At 39.0% G+C, this 22,028-nt stretch overlaps 1 protein-coding gene across 2 annotated transcripts in view; it reads right to left on the reverse strand.

Moving 5' to 3' along the window:
* The window catches only part of LOC121876678, a 39,510-nt gene that overhangs the window by 12,290 nt on the left and 5,192 nt on the right, over positions 1-22,028 (reverse strand). Inside the window, exons 3-12 of one of the 2 annotated variants that reach the window (XM_042382029.1) lie at positions 18,798-18,890; positions 17,852-18,499; positions 17,448-17,630; positions 16,178-16,326; positions 14,754-14,843; positions 10,036-14,259; positions 3,548-6,977; positions 2,174-2,358; positions 1,302-1,334; positions 324-527 (exon numbers count right to left, since the gene is read on the reverse strand). In XM_042382029.1, coding sequence (XP_042237963.1) covers positions 324-527; positions 1,302-1,334; positions 2,174-2,358; positions 3,548-6,977; positions 10,036-14,259; positions 14,754-14,843; positions 16,178-16,326; positions 17,448-17,630; positions 17,852-18,499; positions 18,798-18,890 — 9,239 coding nt within the window. The remainder of the gene's footprint in view (positions 1-323; positions 528-1,301; positions 1,335-2,173; positions 2,359-3,547; positions 6,978-10,035; positions 14,260-14,753; positions 14,844-16,177; positions 16,327-17,447; positions 17,631-17,851; positions 18,500-18,797; positions 18,891-22,028) is intronic. The other variant, XM_042382030.1, reaches the window with a different exon arrangement.

Here is a 22,028-nt window from a genome sequence, read left to right on the forward strand (position 1 = left end):
ATGAATTTAATTATAAGCAAATTATATGATGTGTTAAACGGTTAATACAAAATTACCAAGCCATATGCAAAGACTAAAATGGGGCTCTCCATGTTGTGCATTGTGAGCTACATCATAGTAATCAGGTGCTTATTAAGAATAGCTTGGGGTCTGGGAGATAGGATCACCCACTACCAGAGACAAGTTTTGCTACAGTACCAACTACCGATCAATTTCAAAAGCTCTGGTCAAAGAAACAAACTTTTGATGCAAATAAAAGAAGTGTGTGTGGTAAAGGATACAATCCACATTTTACAACACTTATAAAACTTAACAAAACTAACCTCCGCAGCAATCCTCTCTTCCTCAGCCTTCAACTGTTGCTGCTTTTTCTTGTTGTCTGCAGATGTCCAGAAGTCATCATCAAACCAGTCTCCCTCGATCCCCTCCACGGAGAACTCTGTGTCGTCACCTCCCAGCTGGTCCAATTTAGCATCCAAGTCCATGTCAGAGGAAGCCAGGTTCAACAACTTGTTTGTGAGTGCCAGCTATGCCAATGTAGACAATTTCATTACAATGGTATTAAGAAATTTTGCAATAAAAGGCAATGAAAGAATAAATAACAAAACCTTTAACAGCTTCTTACATTGACTGGATCCTTCAAAAGGTCTTAACCTCCCCTTATTGCAAGGTCTATTAACTCCCCAATCTTTTTAAAACTTTCAAACCCTTTCTCATTATAATGCATATGGCTGAAGTCAAGCACAACCTACTCTCCTCTATCATAGTTGAGTCTATAGCCCCAAATTACTGTACTAGAGTTTTTGCTCATTAATCACTCATAAGGTACAGTATTGCTGCTTGGGTATCTGTACCTTTTAACATGAGTTTCTGTCAACAAACGTACACGCTCACACCAGTTGAGCCATGAGGTAAAGTGGATATTAGTCATCATCAAGGGAATAATAAAGTCTTATGAGAGTCACTCCCCAAATAAACTCTTTTGGTGTTCAATTCACCAAGATCAAAACCCCAAGATTCTAACAATTCTCAACCTCTTAGGTACTAAACTTAAGTACAGAATCTTGCTTGTATTTATGAACAGCAAATAATACATTGCACTGTGCAAATTAATGTGATATGCAAATTAGTGATGTAAAGCCCAAATATTTCATGAACCAATAAAACAGTATAACTTTACCTTATTACAAGCTTCAATATTACACTACATAGCTAAATAGTATGTACTCAAGAAACAGGTAATATCATATAGCAACACATAAACACCACACACACATAGTAAAAGAAGTTTTATTTCTCACCGGATCAATAGCAAAATTTTCTCCCTCCATCTCCTTTGGTGCATTAGAGGAAGAAGTGTTAAGTTACAACTAACTCTCCAGTTTTGTTTTCCAATGCTTCTACACTAGCATAACATCTACACTTACTGGATTGGTAATTAACAGCTAAATAAATTAATATATATATCTCAAGCACAAAGCTACAATAAGCTAAGATATTAAAGTATGAAACACACAGAGGCCAGGAACAGCCATTACTTATGATGATACACTGATATAGGCCACTGACTGATTACATTCAGGAGAGGTCAGGTTTGTAAGGCACTACCACACCCCAATACCCCTTATAAGAATAACTGAATCACCTCAAACAATTAACTAGATTCTCTTTTTATTATTATGATACCTACAGCTAGGACTGTGTCCCAAGAGAAGAATGATGTACTGTACTCCAAACTAATGTCATTAACTTGGAATATCCAAAAATTCAAGTTTCAATATTCTTAGTAATACTAATGTCTTTATTTCCATTAGGGCTTTGGGGATACAGTAATGACTTATAGTACTGAATCAATCTACAGTGTATATCCAGACCTCGGTACAATCTCATTACTACGGCACCATAAACATGCACCAGCCTATACTGTACTGTACTGTGTCAAACATAAATAGTACTGTTAACTCATTACAGGCATACCGACAAAAAGCATGACCATAAGATACTTGATATTATAAAAATAGATACTGGACATAATTGCATGACTTACACAATGCAAAAGCAAATTACACAAGAAAATCTATTTCTTACACGAACCACAAGTTGCAAGGTTCATACATCAATTCAAAATAAAGACAAGAATTAATGCAGTTTTATTTAATTTAAGATTCCTCACCATATCAAGGCTGTAGTCATCAGCCTTGGCGATATCATGACTGGGTGACACGGCCTGGTCCTCACTATCTTCCTTTGTTACTTCCGAAGGAGAAGCAGCACCGAGAGCCGCAGCATCCGTTCTGGCAGAGACTGTCTCTGGGATGTGCTCTGGCCCAGTGTCTTTGTGTGATCTCAGTGGTGAAGCTGTGGAGTTGCAACACATTTAGTCTTATATCCCTTAACTATTCTTTCTCTATCTCTCTTTAAACATTTAATTCCATCACTCTATAATTTCAACTCCATAACTTCACTCTGAAGGCATATATCTATCTTTCCCTCCACTTCTCTGTATCTCTCCTTCATTTTTAACTATCTTTCGTTTACTTCTAACTTAATTTTTCTCTTTCAAAACTTTAAATTCTATCTTCTCTCCATATCAGATTATGCATCTCTCTCTCTGAACATATTGTATAAGCTATTCTCTACAATAAAGTCTTAGGTAATTATATACACTCTAGCAAACAATTAAAATACATTTTTCAAATAGTACAGTAATATCTCCGTTAGCCGGAATCCCTCAAATCCTGAACTCTCCGATAGCCGGAATTGAAATTTTCTCGGAAAATTGTTCCCAAAGCCGGAACTTTCCGGAAATTTACGGCTCTGGGAACGATTTTCCGAGGGGCACATTTTCCGGAAAATTTTGAGAACATTTTCCCGATACCCGGAAAATTCCCCGGAGGGGGGGACTTTTTTTTCCGGGATTGAGAGATGAAAATCAGGCGCATTTTCCGAAAATTCTGAGACAATTTTTCCATTACCCGGAAAATTCCGAGGATGAGGGATATTTTTCCGGACTCGAGAGATGACGTAATGGACAATTTCTGGAACCTCTGATGAAATTTTTCCGTTAAGCAGAAAATTTCGGGGACGAGGGATATTTTCCGGCTTTGAAAGAGTCGTCTCGTTACCCTGAAATCTCTCATTCCCGGAAGTGCTCTGCACCAATTGTTCCAGCTAATGGGAATATCACTATATCATATTGAAATAGGAGGGAATTCAACAGTCCACCACAACTAATGACTATACAGTACTGTATAACAAAGAAAAAATTTTAATCTGTGAGAAGAAAAATCTGATATCTATGGCAAATACTAATGGTACCGTATACCGTGCTGTATATATGCGGATAAGACATATACAAAAATAATATCATGTTTGTTTACATACAGAAATCCTTAAGTAGCTATATTACCAATAAAAAATTATCCCTAACCAGCCTAAGAGACTAGAATAATAATGTGTAGCTTTAATACAGTATTTTATAACATACTAAAATATTACAATAAACGAAAAGATAAATTTTTCCACCATGAAGATAATAAGAACTAACCTGGGGCAGGAGAAACGGGTGAGAGAACACCAGGACTCAGGTCAAAGGTTAACTGAGGGGCTAGCTGGAGATCTGTTGGTCTTGGTGAGGTTAGTGAAGGTGAGCGAGGCGATGAACCCCCTTCAGCAATTAGTTCATTGACTCGTTTTAAGATCTGAGACTTGCTGTTGCTACTGGATTTGGAAGTATTAGTGAGCTCTCCTGACGACACCTTAGAATCGACCTCTCTGATGGACCCCGACCCGTCAAATGATCTGGGGGAATCGGAGACTTCATGATGAGCAGTTTTATTGGTCCCATCTCGCTCATTGTCCACATGAAGCCGAGAGGACACCGACTGTTGAGTTAATGATGGTGTGGTACCATTAATAACCAACTTGGACTTCTTATCAACACTATCCTTGTCTTTTATTATGTTTGAAAAGAGTAGGGTAGTATCCTTCATCATGGAGGCCAGCAAATTATTTGAGATGTCATCCACAAGTCTCTGTTTATCTAAGGAATGCAGCTTTGTGTCCTTTTCTTTATTTTCTAATTCTGTTTTTTGTGAAAGATTTGATAAATTGTTGGATTTATTAACAGATAACTCAGGCCTTAAAAAATCCTCCTTATCTTCTGAGAGGGATAAGGAGTGACTGGTATCATCATCCGACTTATTCTCAACCGAGGGAGGACGAGATGTGATGACTATTTCTCCCGACTCATGACTGTTGTTCTCACTAACAATGTCCTCAAAGATATCTTCAGCGATTTCCTCACCAATGCTCTCATCTACACTTGTATCTCTGTTTTGGTCAGTAGACTCATCTGCTTCAGGAGACTCGGCATCTGGTGTTGGAATAAATATTTCCAACTTTCTTTCCCCTTCTCTAGGAGTCACCAATAGATTAAAGTCCTGAGGCACTCCTGTTTCATCATTAGCATCAGTGTTCTTATCTTCAGTAATATCTTTCTTTGGCAGTGATGGGCTTACTTCAGCTGAAGTAGTGGCATCCCCATCTTTTTGTGATGAATCAATTTTCTTTGGACTATGAACAATTGTCTCAGTGCTTGAGGCCTGAGATGGAGTGTTATCTGTGTCAAGACTGGAATTCCGCGACGAGGACTTCTTCGGAGAGGAACCTTCTTCAGAATGTTCGGATATTGTTTCTTCGTCAAAGCTGTACTCCTCCGAGACATGTGATGTGGAATCCTGTGATGAGGATTTCTTTGGAGAGGTACCTTCTTCAGAATGTTCAGATATTGTTTCTTTGTCAAAGCTGTACTTCTCTGAGACTGACGATGTCTCTGAAGGCTCAGCCTCCTCTTGAGGTATGTTAGCATCTCCTCCAAATGTCTGTCGAGTGTACGGGCAATCGTCTTTGTCTGTTTTTACTTCCTTACTTGTAACTAATGGAACAATCTCCAATTCATTGTTAAACAAACTTCCTGTCTGAGCAAGATGTGACTCCAGTGCTAATTCTATCTCCTGTGATTTGGGTGAAAGCGACTCATCTGTTTTAATCTCATGAGACTTAGATGAACACGAATGATCAGATTTAGAACTTTCAGAGACCAAAGAGTGATCAGAAACATCTGATTTCTCTGGACTTGTCACCACTGATTCTGAAAGCCTTGATTTTTTAGTTTCAGCAACTTGAGGTTTCTTGATGACAGGTCTTACCATTGATGCCTGCTGAAGTTCTTTGGATTCCTTTTCCAGGTCCATTCTTGCTTGATGAATATAGGCATCGTAGGTAGAGATTTGTTGCCTGAGCGAACGTTCCTGGGAAGCCAGACGTTCCCGCCGCAACCTTCTTTTTTCTTTTTTAAGTCGGTCAGCTTCAGCTCGCCTTGAGGCTAATTGCTCTCTAAGAGCTAGGAGTTTACCCTCTCCATCAGAAATATCAGAAGCAGTTTCTGTTTGTGACAATGTGAAGGAGTCGTCTGACTCACTAGAATATCTTCTATGCTGCCTGTGAGGAGAACGTGGTGATAATGGCACCCTGAGTGGAAGTGGCAAGGCTTTGTTTGAAGATATCTTTTGATTGGATGATCTTGCTTCACCTAGCCTTGCATTACTATATCTGGCTTCATTTCCCACTGGATGTTCACCGCCAGACCTGGAGGAACCAGAAGCTGTTCTAATTTTTGGGTCTACACCAAGCTCCTCCGAGACAGAAGAATCAGATCTTGACCGTGTTGGTACTTCTGATCCTGTGGAACCAGTTTTTATATCATTCTGAGCATCAGAGGATCTTGAACTTTTTTCAACCTCATCTGACTGAATTGTATAAAATTTCTCTGTTCCTTTCAAACTTTTCTCACTTGATGTTGTCTTAATACTACTTTGTTTTTCTACTGATCCTGAGGAATTTTCATCTGAGGGAACTGTTTGGATGGAGCTACTTTTGTCAGTCACTCTAGAGTTTTTGTCTGTATGGACTTCCTGCATTATTGTTGAATTTGGTTCTTCAGTGTCACTTGCAACTGTTTTGGCTGTAGCACTCTGGACAATGCTCAACTGTTTCTCACTCAATATCTCCTCTGGGGATGATGATCTTTTGGAACCAGTAATTTCTACAGGTACTGAAGTCACAGTCTTGCAACTTCTAGCAGTTGATCCTTCATGTTCAGAAACAGAGGAAGCTATGTCACTCTGAGATATAGATTCACTTCCCCCTTCTTCTGGCACTGAACTCTGACTGTCATGTGTGTAGGCATCAAGACTTTCTTCTGGGACGGAGCTTTCCGCTGACATTCTGTTATTTTGTAAGAGTACTGAAAGTGGCGAAACTGCAGTCGGACTCTTATCTCTCCTGTCTCGTGACCTCTTGGTAATGAGGTCTCCCTTCCTCTTGGACTTCCCTAAATCCTTGTCAAGTATTTCATATGGAGACTTGCTCTTTAACCTTAAAATTTCTCTATCCTCAAGCAACAGTTGCTGTTGCAAGGCCTCGGTTTCAGCAGCACGTCGTTTTTCTTGCATTCTGACGGAAGCAATCCTCTTTCTTTCTTCAGAATGGGACCTTCGCTTTTCCCGACCTCCACCATCCGAAGGACTGCTCGATCCAGTATCTCTCCCCTTTAATAAGAGACTAAGTGATATATCTTCTTGAGCATCACTAGATGAAGATGCACCCATTTCCATCAACCTAGGAGTCAGCCGTGGAGAGTTAGGGCTAGGAGAATGACCCCTGGATACAGTTAGGTAGCCTCTACTACCAACTGTTGACATGTTGGTGGTAGTGGCAAGCAAATGATGATGCTGGAGAAGCATTAACCTTCTTTGCTGTACTGCAATGTTTTGTGTCTCAATAAGGCGCTTCAGATGTGTCCTCTGTTCACGTAACTGCAGGAGAACAGCACGCTGGCGTTTACGCATGCCTATCCCACCCTCTGACTGTAGTGCTGCCAGCTTCCATTTAGCTTCTTCAATCAGCGATTGTTCCTAGGATCATAAAAAAGTTAATTAATTGGTATTGATGAGACAATTAATACAGAAAAATGAACAAGTTAAATGTTCAGTTGGAGACCCAACTCTGCCACAGGTAACCAGGACAAACACTAACCTACAGGTACCAGACCAACTAGCCGGCAAGCTTGGGACCATAGGTGAGCCAGATTTTGCGATTTGGCGGATTTTGGGTCCTAGGCCCAGCATATACAGTACGTACTGTACAGGCAGTCGTTGCCAAAAGCAAATTTAACATAGGGATTAATGAGAAAAAGTTTCAATTTGCATTATTCTTTATTTTACATACACCAAATATGAAGAAAACTTAACTGTCATAAAAAATCATACAAATGATCATTAAATAAAATAGCAACATATTCTATGTACAAAATATACAGTAGCTCCTAAGTTCCACCTCATAGCATCCCCTAACTAGCTAGAGTACGGCGCCAGATGCACTATCACCACCCACTGCCTCTACTCACCTCCCACACACCTATATACAGTACAGTACATCCATGTATTTAATTACATTTTGTTTTATAGTTTTTTAATACATCTTCTTTATTTTTAAGTCACATTAGAGTATTAAGTGATTTTCCTACAACATTTATAGTTTCATTATATGTAACAATTGCAAATGTGTAGCCATCTGAGGCTACAGCTGACATGGGGAGTTCCAGCATTACTTATAATGGTTATTTACATAGCTGCTCTTTATACTATCAATATGTCAGTCTTGTGTACTGAGTGGCTAGGCATTAAGTACTGTATACTGTCACAAACTACCTGTAAATATGTTGATGGAGTGTGTGAAGAGAATTACCCATCATAACAAACAAACATACATTATAGTGATTCATTGTTATTGGATTACATTAATGCTGTGTTTCATATTCAGCAAAATAAGGGGAAACTTATAATAAACCATGAAAATACTTACCAAAGTAGTTATAATTAGTCATCTTGGTGACAAGCACATGTAGAGTACACACACAGGCTGTAGAGGTTGAAAGTTGTTGTTCGCTCAAAAATTTCTGGTGAATTTTTTAAAACATGTCCTGCAGATTTAACTGTCTAACATATTTTGACCTTTCTTGTACCTTAACACTTTACATTATATGCTGCTCACTAATGAACCTCTTCTGCTTTATTCCCCAAATCAGTTCCTCAGTCAGATTCATGCACTTAACTTTAGAAATTTTCTCTTGTTCTTTCAATACTATACATTGCCATCATCAGTGAGTTGGAGCATAACTGGAGCATTTTCATCAATGTTTAAACACTCCTGTACAGCCTCTTTATCCAGCAACTTGGCTGCTTCACATGACATCCTTCACTTTTTGCATCTCCAGACACACAAAACCAAAAAAATCTGGTTCAGCATCACCACCACCATGAAGGAATAAGGTAGATGGCTGCATGTTATGCCAGCCATTTATCAAAATGTCAAGGCATCTTTAACATTAAATTCTTTATGAAATTGTTATGCCCCTTTACCTTTGTTCCACAAAAAATTCCGTTCTTATACTGTACAGGATCTGCACTTGTATGCCTTGGTCTAAGGGTTGAATTAATGAAGTACAGTTAGGGGACAAATAAACAGCACACACATTGTCCTTGATTAGCATTTCAGCAGCAGGGTGTACTGTACTGAACAATTATCAAGTACCAAAAGAATTTTGGAGTCATCAGGTAGTCCTACAGACTTACAATGAGCTCTGGTTTCTGGTGTAAAGTTCTTTTCAAACCACTCGGTGAAAAGGTGTGTAATGATCCAAGTTCATTCATTAGCCTTGTAAATCACAAGAAACACAAATTCCGTTAAATGCCCAAGGATTCTGACTTCTTTATTAGTGAGCAATTTGCACTTGTGGGTGCTAGCTGTGTTGGAGCACCCAAGAATTGTAAGTCATTCCCTGAACCCTGCTGGTCCTAACTCATCTGGTGTAACATAGATTTTCCATGGCATGTAATGCCAATATAAAGAGGTTTCATGTGCATTGTAAACCTACTCAGCTGACAATCCTTCATCTGAAATCAACTTGGCAAATTTATCTCAATCTGTCTGTGCAGCTTCTTGGTCGACTCAAGCAACACACTGTCTACATCGACAATCTTCGATCGGTGTAGAGTTTTTTGGCTGTCCATTAATTCAGGCACATTACTGTCAGCAGAGAATTTAGGTTTTTGTTCTCTCTGTTTCTTAAGACCGTATATGGTTGATGTACCGACGCCATACTCCTCACTCAAGTGTCGCACTGAAGCACCATTATCCAGTCTCTTAACTAACTCCACTTTCTTTGATATAGATACTGAGCAAATATGTTTTATTTTGGACTTTCCACGATCAAGTGGATTTCCTGTGAACCTTTTGGACATGATGGTATATGATAATGGAAGCAAATTGGGACAAATAATCACTAAAAGTCAAGAGTGGCCAACACGTGCACGCACACACACACTAGCTGTTTCAAACTGAGGCGTGTGACGTGCAGGTGGCACTTACCAGTGTGTCGCCACCAATATCAAAACATAACGACCAGCCATTGAACCACAAACCCAGCAAATTTCAAAAGTAGTCACTAAAAAAAAAAAAAAAAAAAAAAAATGGTTTTTGGGAACTTCCAATTTCTTTGGAAGCCAGATAGTTGGTCTGGTACCTGTACTTGTGATGTAAAGTATATTAAATATGCTCAGAAAAGTTCTGCCTGTACTACCTCATTTGAATTTTAAGAAATGATTTATTTGATGTGCAGAGATAAGTGGAAAATTTTCTTCCATGATTTCTTAACCATATAGCAACAGAAAAGGATTACGATACAACTCTTAAGTACTTAACCGAATAGTTTAAAGTATAAATAATAATCAGGGAGGACATCACTAAGTGGGGATAAATGTGATGATTATTCCCATGTAAGGACAAGATAACCAGTTTATGTACAGGATTCTAGCCCAATGAGAAGCTAGTGTGAATATTTCTGTGATTATCTGATAAATTTTTCCTGGTTATTATACATTTTTAATATAAATACCATAACTCAATTCTTACCTGTAACTTGAGAAGAGCTTTCTGATGTTGATGTCGTACTTCTTCCTCCTTCTGTAGGGACTCCACCAGGTTCAGCGTCATGCCAAGTGCACTTTCACTTCCACCATCCGGAACTCCTGCAGTCAGTCCACCACCAACCTGAGAAGTACTTCTGTACCCCAACTGATTTAAAATATTACTTGAAGAGACAATGACGGACAAGTCTCTACTGTAGTCTCTCTGAGTCTTTACTGGGAACTGGGAGGCAGCTGATGCACTTGAACCATCACTCCCGGACTCAACTTCAAAAGACTCGGAATAGCCATCAGATATTTCCTCTTCCTCCTTACCTTTGGATGATTTAGGAGACTTGGAAGATGTATTTACAGTGGTAACTGAAGCTTGAGTTGTATTACTTTTCTCAGAATATATCGACTCTTTAGCCTGAGATGAATTTTGTTCTTGAGGAACAGATGTACTATATGCTGAAGGAACGGTCTCTTCACTGGTCACTGTACTAGCTGATGAAGACTGGTTTAGAACAGACTCCCTAACTTCAGATGCAGACATTGCTTCAGTGTCTATGGTCCCACTTGAGGCGTTGACATTTGTTGAAACTATGCAGTCTTCAGTTACTGCTCTTGATGTGCCTCTTGACTCCACAATATTCTCTGACAGTGAAACAGATTCAGACATACTCCTACTAGTTACAGATTTCATCTTCTTGCCATTTTTCACCTGTAACCGATCTTTGCTTTTTGATGATCTTGTGCTGCTTTGAGCTTCAGGCACAGATGATAATGTTCCACTTTCTTCAGTGTAATCATTTGTGATGTCTGACGATGTTTTTGTTGACAGAACTTCCTTTACAGTAGATTGAATACTTGTTTTACTTTCATGTTGTGTTGATGAGTTGCTAGCATCTCCTGTTATAATATTCTCTGATACAGAAATACTTCCAGATTCTGTTTCTGAAATGCACTGACTCTCAATTGAGCTCTTGGTGGCAGAATGAACTGAAGAGGGTAATTCTTCCATAACCGAACTCCTAGAATTACTTTCACTCTGTACATCAAATTTTTCTGAACTAGATGAGTATTTCTTGCTAATGGATGGATCACTCTTACTGTCTAAAGACTTCTGACTATGAGAACCTCTTGATCGAGATCTAGCACTTGAGGATTCAGTAAAAGATGTAGTATAATGATGAGATCCTGAAGAAGGTACCCCCAGGGGCTCATCATGAAGAAATACAGAACTTTGAACTTCTGAACCAGCATTAGCTGATACACGCACGGGCCTGAGTCTTTCCCACTGAGTTATTGTTGCACCGACGGCAGCAACGGCCGCTGCTGCGATCACGTCTGGCTGAGTATTATTTTGTTCCGGGATTCTTTGAGTGGCCTTTGAAAGGACTTGCTCAGCCCTATCCCGAACTTCTTTCTCTAACTGAGCAAAACGGTCCCTGGCTTCCTTCTCCATTCTTTCAACATTCCATAATGCTTCTTGATGTTTCTTGAATTCTTCTTTCAGCCTTGTTTCTTGTTCTTTCAATCTTCTCTCATCCTCTTTTTTCTTATTTTCAACCTCCTCTCTTTTATTTTCTTCCTTTATTTTCCTCTGAGCCTCTGCTTCTTCTTTTTGCTGTTGGAGAGCTAAAGACTGAGAAAAAGTCACTGCTTCCTGCCGACTTCTGGTCAGCACATTAAGCTGTTCTACGTTATGCAACTGGTTTAGAGCTTCACCCAGTGTGTCTTGGTACATAAGCTCTGCATTCAGTCGAAGCCTAAGACTAGTTGGTCCAAAGTGGGGGCCTCTACCGAGTAATTTATGGGGGGCTGATACTTCCTCAACATCCACAGAGTCATTTAAGCTCGAGGACTGTAAAACACCCGACGATTCAACCACGAGATCATCATCAGAGGTTGGTTGGTGTGAACTGTTATCTGTATGATGAGTTTGACTCCCCGATTTATGGACGAAATTCTCTCCATCAATATCCTCTAGTGGACCCTCTTCCAGTGTTTCATGCCCACCATCTCCTTCCTTTTGTGACCACTCGCTAATTGATAAATCTTCCTCCTCACCTTTGTGATCTGTTCTTAATGTTGTGGATTTCATACTGTTATCCCTTTCTATGCTAGACTCTGTACCTGTAACATCCGAGTTTTGTATTGCTAAGACTTTCTTTCCAGTGAATTTCTTCCGTAAGTCCACAAATTCATAATTGCCTTCCTTTACAACACCGTGACTACGTACAGTTATATTGTCTTCCTTGTTGGTGTGTTTCTTTGTTATGGTTCTTGTGTTCTTTGTGATACTGGTCTGAGTTTCTTTTTCATGTACACTAACATCCTCTAATTCAGATAATGGCCCTTCAGTTAAAGTATCATCATGGTACACTTTACTCCCACCATGGTACACTTTACTCCCATCATGGTACACTTTACTCCCAGATAAAATGTTTTCTTTATCACTGTCACTGCTCAGTACAACACCAGGTGGAACGTCTCTATTTTTCTCATTAGCAATTATCCAATTTTGAACTTTAAGTTCCTGCACTCGGCTGTCGATGAAATTCCCTAGGTTCCCCGTTTCACTTAACACAATATAAGGCTTAATCCACTCAGGCAAATCTGATCTTTGGAAAATATACTGTGAATCTGTTTTGGGCTTGAAGGTCTTGTTTTCAAGTTCTGTTCTGATCTTCCTCCAATCAATGCCTATATTCTGTCCATCATTTGACATATCATCCTGTTCAAAATCACTCAAAGATTTACCATCGTTATGGTGCTTATGAAATTTAGTGTGTTTGTGGGGAGTATTAATTTTGATGTTTCCATTAGTGTGCCGAACTTTATAATTTTTTTTCATTGATCGAAAATGATGTTTTCCCAGTAACGTGCCTGTGATCTTTCTCACACGGTATCCTCTATAAGTAGCCTGGATAAGAAGGGCTGCCTTTTCCATCTTGTTTTTCTGTGCAAGTGCATGTGGATCTCTCATACCAGGGAGGTTAGCATACCTTTGGGAACTCAGTGTCCCAGAGTGAGAGGAAAAAGGAGTATTCTGATAAACATATCTGGAGGGTTGTGTTGGCACCCTGTTTGTGAATTTTTTCTCTTCTCTAATTTGTCCACGTCGGTCAGTACCATTTTGGTCAACGTTGCGTCCCGGGAGGGATGATAAATTCTCTGTTGAGGGATAACTGAACAGCAGATCATTTCCAATTTTAATACTACCACCACCAGACAGTTGCAACTTTGGAGTATCAGGAAGAATTAATTTAGGAGGTTCTTCATATAAAGCTGCCTGATGCTTTACCCCACCAAACTGATTCTGACTTTGTGGTTTTCTTTCTTTCTTATTTCCCTCAGGCAGGTCAACATTACTTTTTATTAACTGTTGTTTCATCTGACTTGGAGAGCCACCTTGACTAGTACCAGACGCTGCAATAGATCTTTCTTGAGTTCGTGATGCATTTGGGAGCATGGCAGTCATTTTGGCAATAATTTCTTCAACAGATAGAGTTTCTATTTGGGAATAAGACAGAGGTACTCTTGGTACACTGCCCCCACCAACTCCATCACTTGTAACACCACTTCCTGCTACTGGATTTGAAGCTTCTCCTCTACTCCTGTTAATTTTTGTTGTCACTGGTGGTGCTGTGTCTCCAACCAGTCTTCCTCTCTCACCCAGACGGTGCCTAAGATTTTCTTCCTCTTCTGTAATCCTGTTAGTAAGACGCTGAGCCATTTGGCCAAGTGTGATGACTCTCTGTTTTGGTACCAGATCAAAACTTGAAGTGGCTGAATGTGACTCACTATCAGAGGAACTAACAGATCCTGACGATAACGAGGAGAGGCTTTCTAAAGACACATTTGAGGATTTAACCTGTCGCTCACATTCCTCTACAGTACGACTAACAATGTCACTGATGCTGTCACTATCACTAAAAGACCTGCGCTTACTTGTTCTCTTCTTTTCCTTATTTTTTTTTCTTTTAGGAGATTTTTCTTTTACTTCTTCATCTTTCTCAGTTACTTTATGTTTATGTTTCTTTTTGCCATCCTCTTTACTCACTCCCATATTCACTTCATTTTCTGGTAAATAATTGTCAGTTTTATGAGGAGAACCATTACCCACCTGAGCCCCCCTTTGAGTCAAGTAGGTCTCTGGGTAAACCTCATGCTCACACTCATCAGAACAACCCCAGTTGGGAGGACTTCTGGCCTTACTCTGGACCTGAAAAGAGGGAATAATATAATAATAATAATAAAAGTGGGAGGAGAATTTTTTATTTAAAGTAAAATCACAACTGCCTATATCACTAAGTCATCTTTCATGTTTCTTGATATTTCTTTTTTTTTCCTGCAATATATATATCTTCTTCCCTCTTATGGAAAATTAAAAACCAGTATGCTTTTTTTCTCCTCATATTTTTAATTTTCCCCGATGTCAGTATTCAGTATGTGCTTCAATTATTCAAATAAACCAAAATGCAGAATTTGTTACCTGTTCGGAGCTGTCCCTGCACCTACACTGTGTACTAGGCTACCTCGTCTGACTTAGCACATACACCGACTACCACAACCATTTGCCCCCCCCCCCCAAAGTATTGATAGAATATATATTTTTTTCTCATTCATTTAAGAACAACAGGTGAAATAATAACTTTTGACAGACTAAGACAACTGAAAACCTGACATTTGTGACAGGACAGTAAGGCTGGGCTGTACCTGGCCAGTGTTTTTCACAACATCTGTCGATAATGCACTACTTCCTGTCTTCTTCCCTGGAGCCAACTGCTTGGTTTTGATGGCCAGCTCCTAAAACAACACAACAAATAACAAATATTACAAAAAGGCTCTGAGGAAAAACTTCAACTTTTACTACATTATTGTGTAAACAAATATAAACTACTTAATGTGCATCATAACCAAAATAAGAAAAGAAAAATTTTAGTACAGCTCCCCCCCCCCAATTTGCGGATTTTGATTTCGTGGTCCTCTATTATTCGTGGATGACACCCTGGATGTACCCAAAAATATCTGTGGGTAAATTTAAAGTTGCCAGCATTTTTGTGGCTGGGACAGGGAGCCATTCGTTCTAGAGACAGCAATTTCCTTTACCTGTATTGTAAATATAAGTGTGTGTGTGTGTGTGTGTCTACAAATAAATAATAATGGGAAAATACTCTCACAAATAATCAGAAAAATTTATTAAAAATGTGACAGTCTTCCCTCAAGTCCGTGCTTTATTTATTAAAGCACGGACTTGAGGGAAGACTGTCACATTTAAAAATACAGGCTGTAAAATTGTTTATGATTATTTGTGAGAGTATTTTCCCATTATTATTTATTTGTGTGTGTGTGTGTGTGTGTGTGTGTCTACACACACACACATATATATACAATACAGGTAAAAGAAATAATTGTCCTAAGGGCAAACACATAGAGGGAATATACATTTCTTTGTACACAAGTAAAAATGCCCCACCCCCCCCATATACATAGCAATAATTTTTTTTTTTTCGTGAGGGAAATCAGGCAGGAAATATTTCAAATGTACTGCCATGGCAAATAAATGCGTTATTTGCTCACCAGAGGCGCCATCGTGGCTGCTCACTCACGATTTCACGCTCGCCCACTCAGTCTCTCTAAGTGAATGATGAGAAAGCAGCTTACTGCTGCAGATTAAAACTTCTAACATGAGTGTAAATGGGTTGCTAGTGACATGAAAAGTGAAGTGAAGAGAATGGACAGCTTAATGGAAATGATTTAATACTGTAACTAATATTTTTGGTGTTCGTTTATGTAAGTGTGGGATTGTCAAGTGAGGGTGGCAGTGTGGCGACTGCTGCCGAGTCTGGTGTTCCCAGGATGGTGCGTCAGCTGCCGAGTCTGGTGTTCCTTGATATTGATATTGGAATAGCTTGTTGTCCCCCAGTCTAGTGTTCATTGGTGCTTTAGTTAGTAAGAAAATGAACTCGTTAAGTCAAGTTTAGTCACCTTTTTTGGCCTCCAGAACCTAACCCAATGTTCCCCATTGATTACATGTAATTATATATTGCGATTTAGTATATAACGAACATCGTAGGACCCTATCTCGCGATATATCCAGACCCTACTGTACAGTGTTTCTGACCACATACAAAATGTACCTTCAGTCTCTCTTCCCTCTTAATCCTTTCTTGTTCACGCTGCATCTTTTCTTCCTTACGACTTTTGAGGCGTTCTGACCGCTTGACTTTCATATACCTTTGTACTTCAACTTGCTCAGGAGTCTTGGAAAGCTTTTCTTGTGCAGTTTCTGGAAATAGATTAGTTGATTCTGATAAACATTTGGCATAAAGATTCATTAACTCCAATTCACATCTGGATGTTCCATAAATCTTAGACTGTTGTGTGTTCTACCTTTGAGGATTCTATGTAGCCTGTTATAGTTTTAAAAAATATTGGAAATGTAAGACTTCTGCTCTACAAGAGCTGGCACTAGTAATACAGTACAACATTTATTACAGTAAACTCATTACTCCAGCATATGCACAGGCTGAAAATTGGATACATCAGCCTGACCAAACTGTGATTATCAGGGGAAAACAGCAGCATGATCCACCATTACACTGACCAGTTGATGGGTAAATACACCCAAAACCTCTACAAATATATGTTCCGTATACTAGTTTACTGAGCTGTAAAAACAGAAAAAACAGTACTATTATAAGTGTCTTATATAAAATAATGTTACAGTACTGTATTAAAATAACTACTGTCTAATAAGGCCAGAGAACTGTAATAAATAATAAAATACCTGTACTAGATAAATACATAAAAAAAATTGAACCTCTAAGCTACTCTGTGAATCCCAGTACAGGTATATCATGCTCAAGTGTTGTGATGTGGTGAGAGAGTGAGTGACAGTATCCAATTATATTCACTGTACATATCCAGTACATACACTACAAAAGTGTGGGTCACATGTTTTAGAGAAATACAACCACCAATTTCACAAAAAAAGGTAATTTCATCATGCATGTATTTAATACTCATGAAGTTTTTCAAGAACTTAACACCTACTTAAGCTGAGGATTTATTATACATGTCTATGTAATCACTATCCATCTCCTTTATCCCACTGCTATTAAAACAGAGTGAACAAGTAAGACTCGGTCCCCTTTGCTAGATAACCCATTAGTGGCAGTAAACTGAAAACTAAGATTTCACTACACTCTATTGCTTTTTCACTTCTCTAGCTTTAAATAACTGTATACACTCTACAGCTAGGTTAACTGGGGGCAACCCTCAGTGGCTGACCACAGAATTTGAACCCATGACTGTTGGGTCAGAAGCTGAGTATTATAACCACTAAGCCACTGCAACCCAACACCGAGTGGATTATCATACAGGAAAGAGCATTTACTTCATACTTACCTTCACTACCTGTTAACTTGTGTCGCCTGTTTGGAGGTTCGTTAGAGGAGCGTGATGGTGCAGACAGATCTCTCTTGTTGCGAGGTTCTTTGGTGGATTCCTTCTCATGTTTCTCTTCTTCTCCATCTCTGCTCTTCTCTCGGATACGTTTGTCTCCCGGCCTCCAACTTATGAACGCCATGGCTGAAATCACAAGTAATGGCTGAAGATGTGTACACTATATAACAGGTTTATGGCTATAGAAAAATACCTCTAGATGGCATCCTTTTGGTGGTTCTGAAAAAAGAAACACACAAACAACTACAATCATCTTGTTTCTTTGCTTTCTGACTTTCTATTGCAGCTGGTGACTTGTCTGGACAAACAAGACATTTATCAAGATCAGAACAAAAGAAAAAACTCACCGTCATTACATTCAATTCGTCCTCCATGTTTCCTCTTCATCACAGGTCTTGAAATTCTATTAGGGCTTATAGTTTTGTCATCAATATGGTTAAACTCTTCATTTTGTTCATGACCCAAGTTCTCTTGTGGTGATACATGAGAATTTTGTTCAACTGAAGGGGATTGTTGATAATGTTTACAGCGCAAGTCTTGTAAAGTTGGGTCACTATGTTGAGCGGAGCGTCTCTCTGGGGAGTGATTATGGCTTGAGTTTTGATGAGGTGTGTGTGTGTTTCCATCTTTGCTTGGCACAGATGAGGTAGCAGGCTCATTGGAAAGTGGTTCCTGTGAGTGATGTTGAAGAAATGGGGTGCTTGGCTGTAAATGACCATGCTGGACAACCTTTTCTTTGACCTGAGTCTGATCATAATGGCTGGAATGTTGGCTTTTTTGACGAGGTTTGGACGGTAAACTTTGAACCTTCATTTCACCGTCCTGTCTAAAACTGTCGGGGACTTCCTTAAACCTATCCTCATAGGAATGAAGATTTTCCTCAAGATCTCTGGCACTATCTAGAGGGCTACCTATCAAGTCTTCACCTGGACGGAGAGGATAAGAGTTTTTGGACCCGTGCTGTACGTCTTCCCAAACAGCTGTCACTACTTTACCTGTAAATATGTAAAGAAACATTATTATAAGACCAAACAATGCAGTGAATCAAAATCCAGAGGTTAAAGTTAAGATTCATGTACTACTATAAAGTAAATTCTTAACTAGCAAGATCATCATCGTCATCGTTTTATGGCTATTTTCCACGTTTGTGTTTAGCCGCAGTTACTTAATGGCAGCTATCCATGCTGCTTGGTCACTTGCAGTCTCTCTTGTCAGGTTCCTAATTCTAATGTTATTTCTACAAACTTTTCCCCATGAACAAGTTACATACTGTACCATAAATGACGAACTTACTTTTCTTTTGATTTGAGTTTGAATTCCGCAGGGTGATGCTGGAGGTGTTTGGCTTGACTGAATGAGGCCAATGCCCAAAAGGATTTGTTCCTCCTGAAAGAAGAATAAAAGTTTTCTACTAATGAACATAAGAAAAATACAAACATCTTGTGCTTCAAGAATCAAAATTACTCCACTTCTCAATGAGTTTGGTATTTTTCAAGACATTATTTTCAATTCTCTTGTAATCTAACTTTCTGTTAAGTGCCTTCATAAAATGCTGATCATTCTATCGACAATGATAAGGTCACTTACCGTATTTGCCAGCCTATAAGACGCACCTTTCCCCAAAAAATCTTACCCCCAAAACACACTGCATCTTATGTGCCCATATTACTCAACACTGCTGGAAGGGATGGTTCTTTTCAACATTTAGATCTACCTAAGATCATACACAGTCCTCAAATGAACCCCAAATTATACAAATTAAAATTTTGTGTTACTATAACAAATATAAATTCCAGGTAGGTACTAAAAAATAAAAAAAAATGTAAGGAATATTATCACAGACTAAGTACGTAATGCCTACATGGTAAGCCAAAAGGCTGAAGCAAACTCACAACTCCCTCTATCTTTCCCAGTATTTACAAGCTATTCCACCCACCTTTCTTATATTTTATAACAACTGTGCTACAGTATTCCCTTAAAGCTCGCAGTTTTAAAACTTGTATCCCTTGGAAACTCTTGGACTGCCATAGAAAATAAATTAATTAATCTGAGGCTGTGTGCCAGGGATCAAGAGGAGTCAACATTACAAGACAGTACAGAGCACCATATTTCCCAGGTCATAAGGTGCACCCTATAATTAGCAAAGTATATTTGGGTAAAAGAATTTTTGCAGAGTTAATAGCTTACTGTACTGGCAAAGTCAAATCACTGGCTATATGGTACTGTATCATGTTTCTCACTACCACAGCTCACTATCACTTTGTGAACCCATTTTCAAACATTTGTTGGTATTATTAATAAAATTGACCTAATTTAATACAAAATGATATAATTATACCTATAATAATAATAGTGGTTGCCCCTTGTGTGACGAGGATGGCCGGCCCAAGGGCCACCTAGGCGTGAATGTTTAAGGTGTAGAAGCTGTCACCAACACAACCACCACACCCTGAGTTAACAAGTTGCATGACCCAGTGTCAAGGAACAGTCCGAGAAGACCGGATAACTAGCCAATTGCACTAGAGATTAACATCCAGGTCCCCAATTACTGCTGGGTAGACAGAGGCAAATGGTGTATAAGAAACTTGCCCATAGTTTCATCCAGCACGGGGATTGAACCTGGGACCGCTCGCTTGCGAGGCGAGAATGCTGACCATTACACCACAGGTATACACATTACAAATACTTATCAGTACCAGGCATGTTCACAAGTATATTGTAAATGAGCAGAATTATACATTATCACAGGAGAATAATGGGCACTAATCAATCATTTTATTTCATATTGTGTGATTAGTCGAGACTGTCCAGTCCAGGGATTGTTTACATCCTGTGCACCAGATCAGCTGACGTTTCAGAGGTATTGTCTTTGCATTGTCACTACCACAACTAACTATCACTGTTTGGACCTAATGTCCATACAGTATTATTTCATGTTTGTTTATTTATTATGTTATTTCCTATTTATTATATTGTCTTATGCATACATAATGTTGTTATACATGTGCATATAGCTATTTATATATGCATTTTGCACACTCCTGGGACTGGCATGAAATACCCGTGGATTTTGCTTTCTCACAGGATCCATTTTACCTAACCCCAGCGAGTTTGAAGGGAATACTGTACTTCAAGCAAAATTTTTTATACCATCATGATGAAAAAATTAAGTAAAACCATTTAGAAAAAATGAAAGGAAACCCATTAAGAAAAAGCAAAATGAAAGTTTAACACAACTGCCATTTGCATAAACACAGTGTTCAACCCCCACCACAAAAAAAAAACGTTGGGAGCTATGCTAGCACAGCTGATCAGGTAGACTAGAGTGGCATTCTGCTTATTCCCCGAAGTTTTTATGATTTAACTTATGTTATCTCATGGCTCAATAGCACTGGAGATACTGTTGTAATATGAAGGATAAGCATAATGATTTTTCAGTCTTTGAGGTTGGTGTTCTTCAAGGATTTGAGTATGAAGAATAAAATATTTATGAACCTTTTTTTTTACCTTTTTGCTTTTTTTTATGGGGAATAGCCCACCAGGGCCCAGGTCATTGACCCACAATGGGACCTGGGGGTAATAAGAGTAAAAAGAAACTAAAAATAGAAGAGAGAAAGACTATATTATCTACACCACGAAGATGCTGGAAAACCAGCTTTTTGAAGTGAGACAGATTGTATGAGAATGGAAACAGAAAAAGGCAGGAGCATTCCACAGTTTGGCTGTGTGAGGAAAGAAGCATATACTATAACAGGTTATTCTAGTGTGACTGACATCCACAGAGAAAAGGTGGGCACCGCGGGCAAGACGAGTGTTACGAGCCTACAGCCTTGCCGGTGGTACGCAGGATGCCAAATCCACCGAACATTGCCCGTTAAAATACCTGTAAAAGAGAGAGTGAAGCAACATTGCAGTGAAGAGAAAGGGAAGAAAGATTGTCAACTAAAGGAGGAGAGTTAATAAGACCAAATGCCTTTGATTCCACCCTATCTAACAGTTGGACAGAAGAGCCACCCCCAGATATGAGAGCAGTACTCCAAGTTAGGACAAATGAATCCCTTATATAGTTGAAGCAACTGCTCAGGAGTGAAGTAGCTACGGCATCTGTACAGCATTCCCAGCTTTTGGGAGGCAGCTTTAGCAATGTTGTGGATGTGTGACTTCCATGACATATTAGAGTAAATGGTGAGGCCTTGCATATCTATTTTAGAATTTAGCAAAAATGAATGCATCCTGAAATGTGATTGGTGGGAGGTCTTTTACTGTGGAAAGTGTAATTGGTAAATACTGAGTATTGAATTTGACCAAGTTTCTATCTCCCCATTTGGAGATGTTGCACAGATCCGTATTGATAGATAAAATGATATCAGCCCTAGAAACAGATCTAGTTTGAGAATTAGGGGGAAGGGGAAAATGTGAAGAATGAAGAGAAGAATAATCAGTTTAAGAATGGATAGAATTAGTAGTTGTGTGAAGTAAATCATTGATAAAAAGGAGGAGGAGAGTAGGCTAAAGAACAGAACC

This window comes from Homarus americanus, unplaced genomic scaffold (genome assembly GCF_018991925.1).
Source record: "Homarus americanus isolate GMGI-L3 unplaced genomic scaffold, GMGI_Hamer_2.0 scaffold28, whole genome shotgun sequence".
Taxonomy (NCBI): Eukaryota; Metazoa; Arthropoda; class Malacostraca; order Decapoda; family Nephropidae; genus Homarus; species Homarus americanus.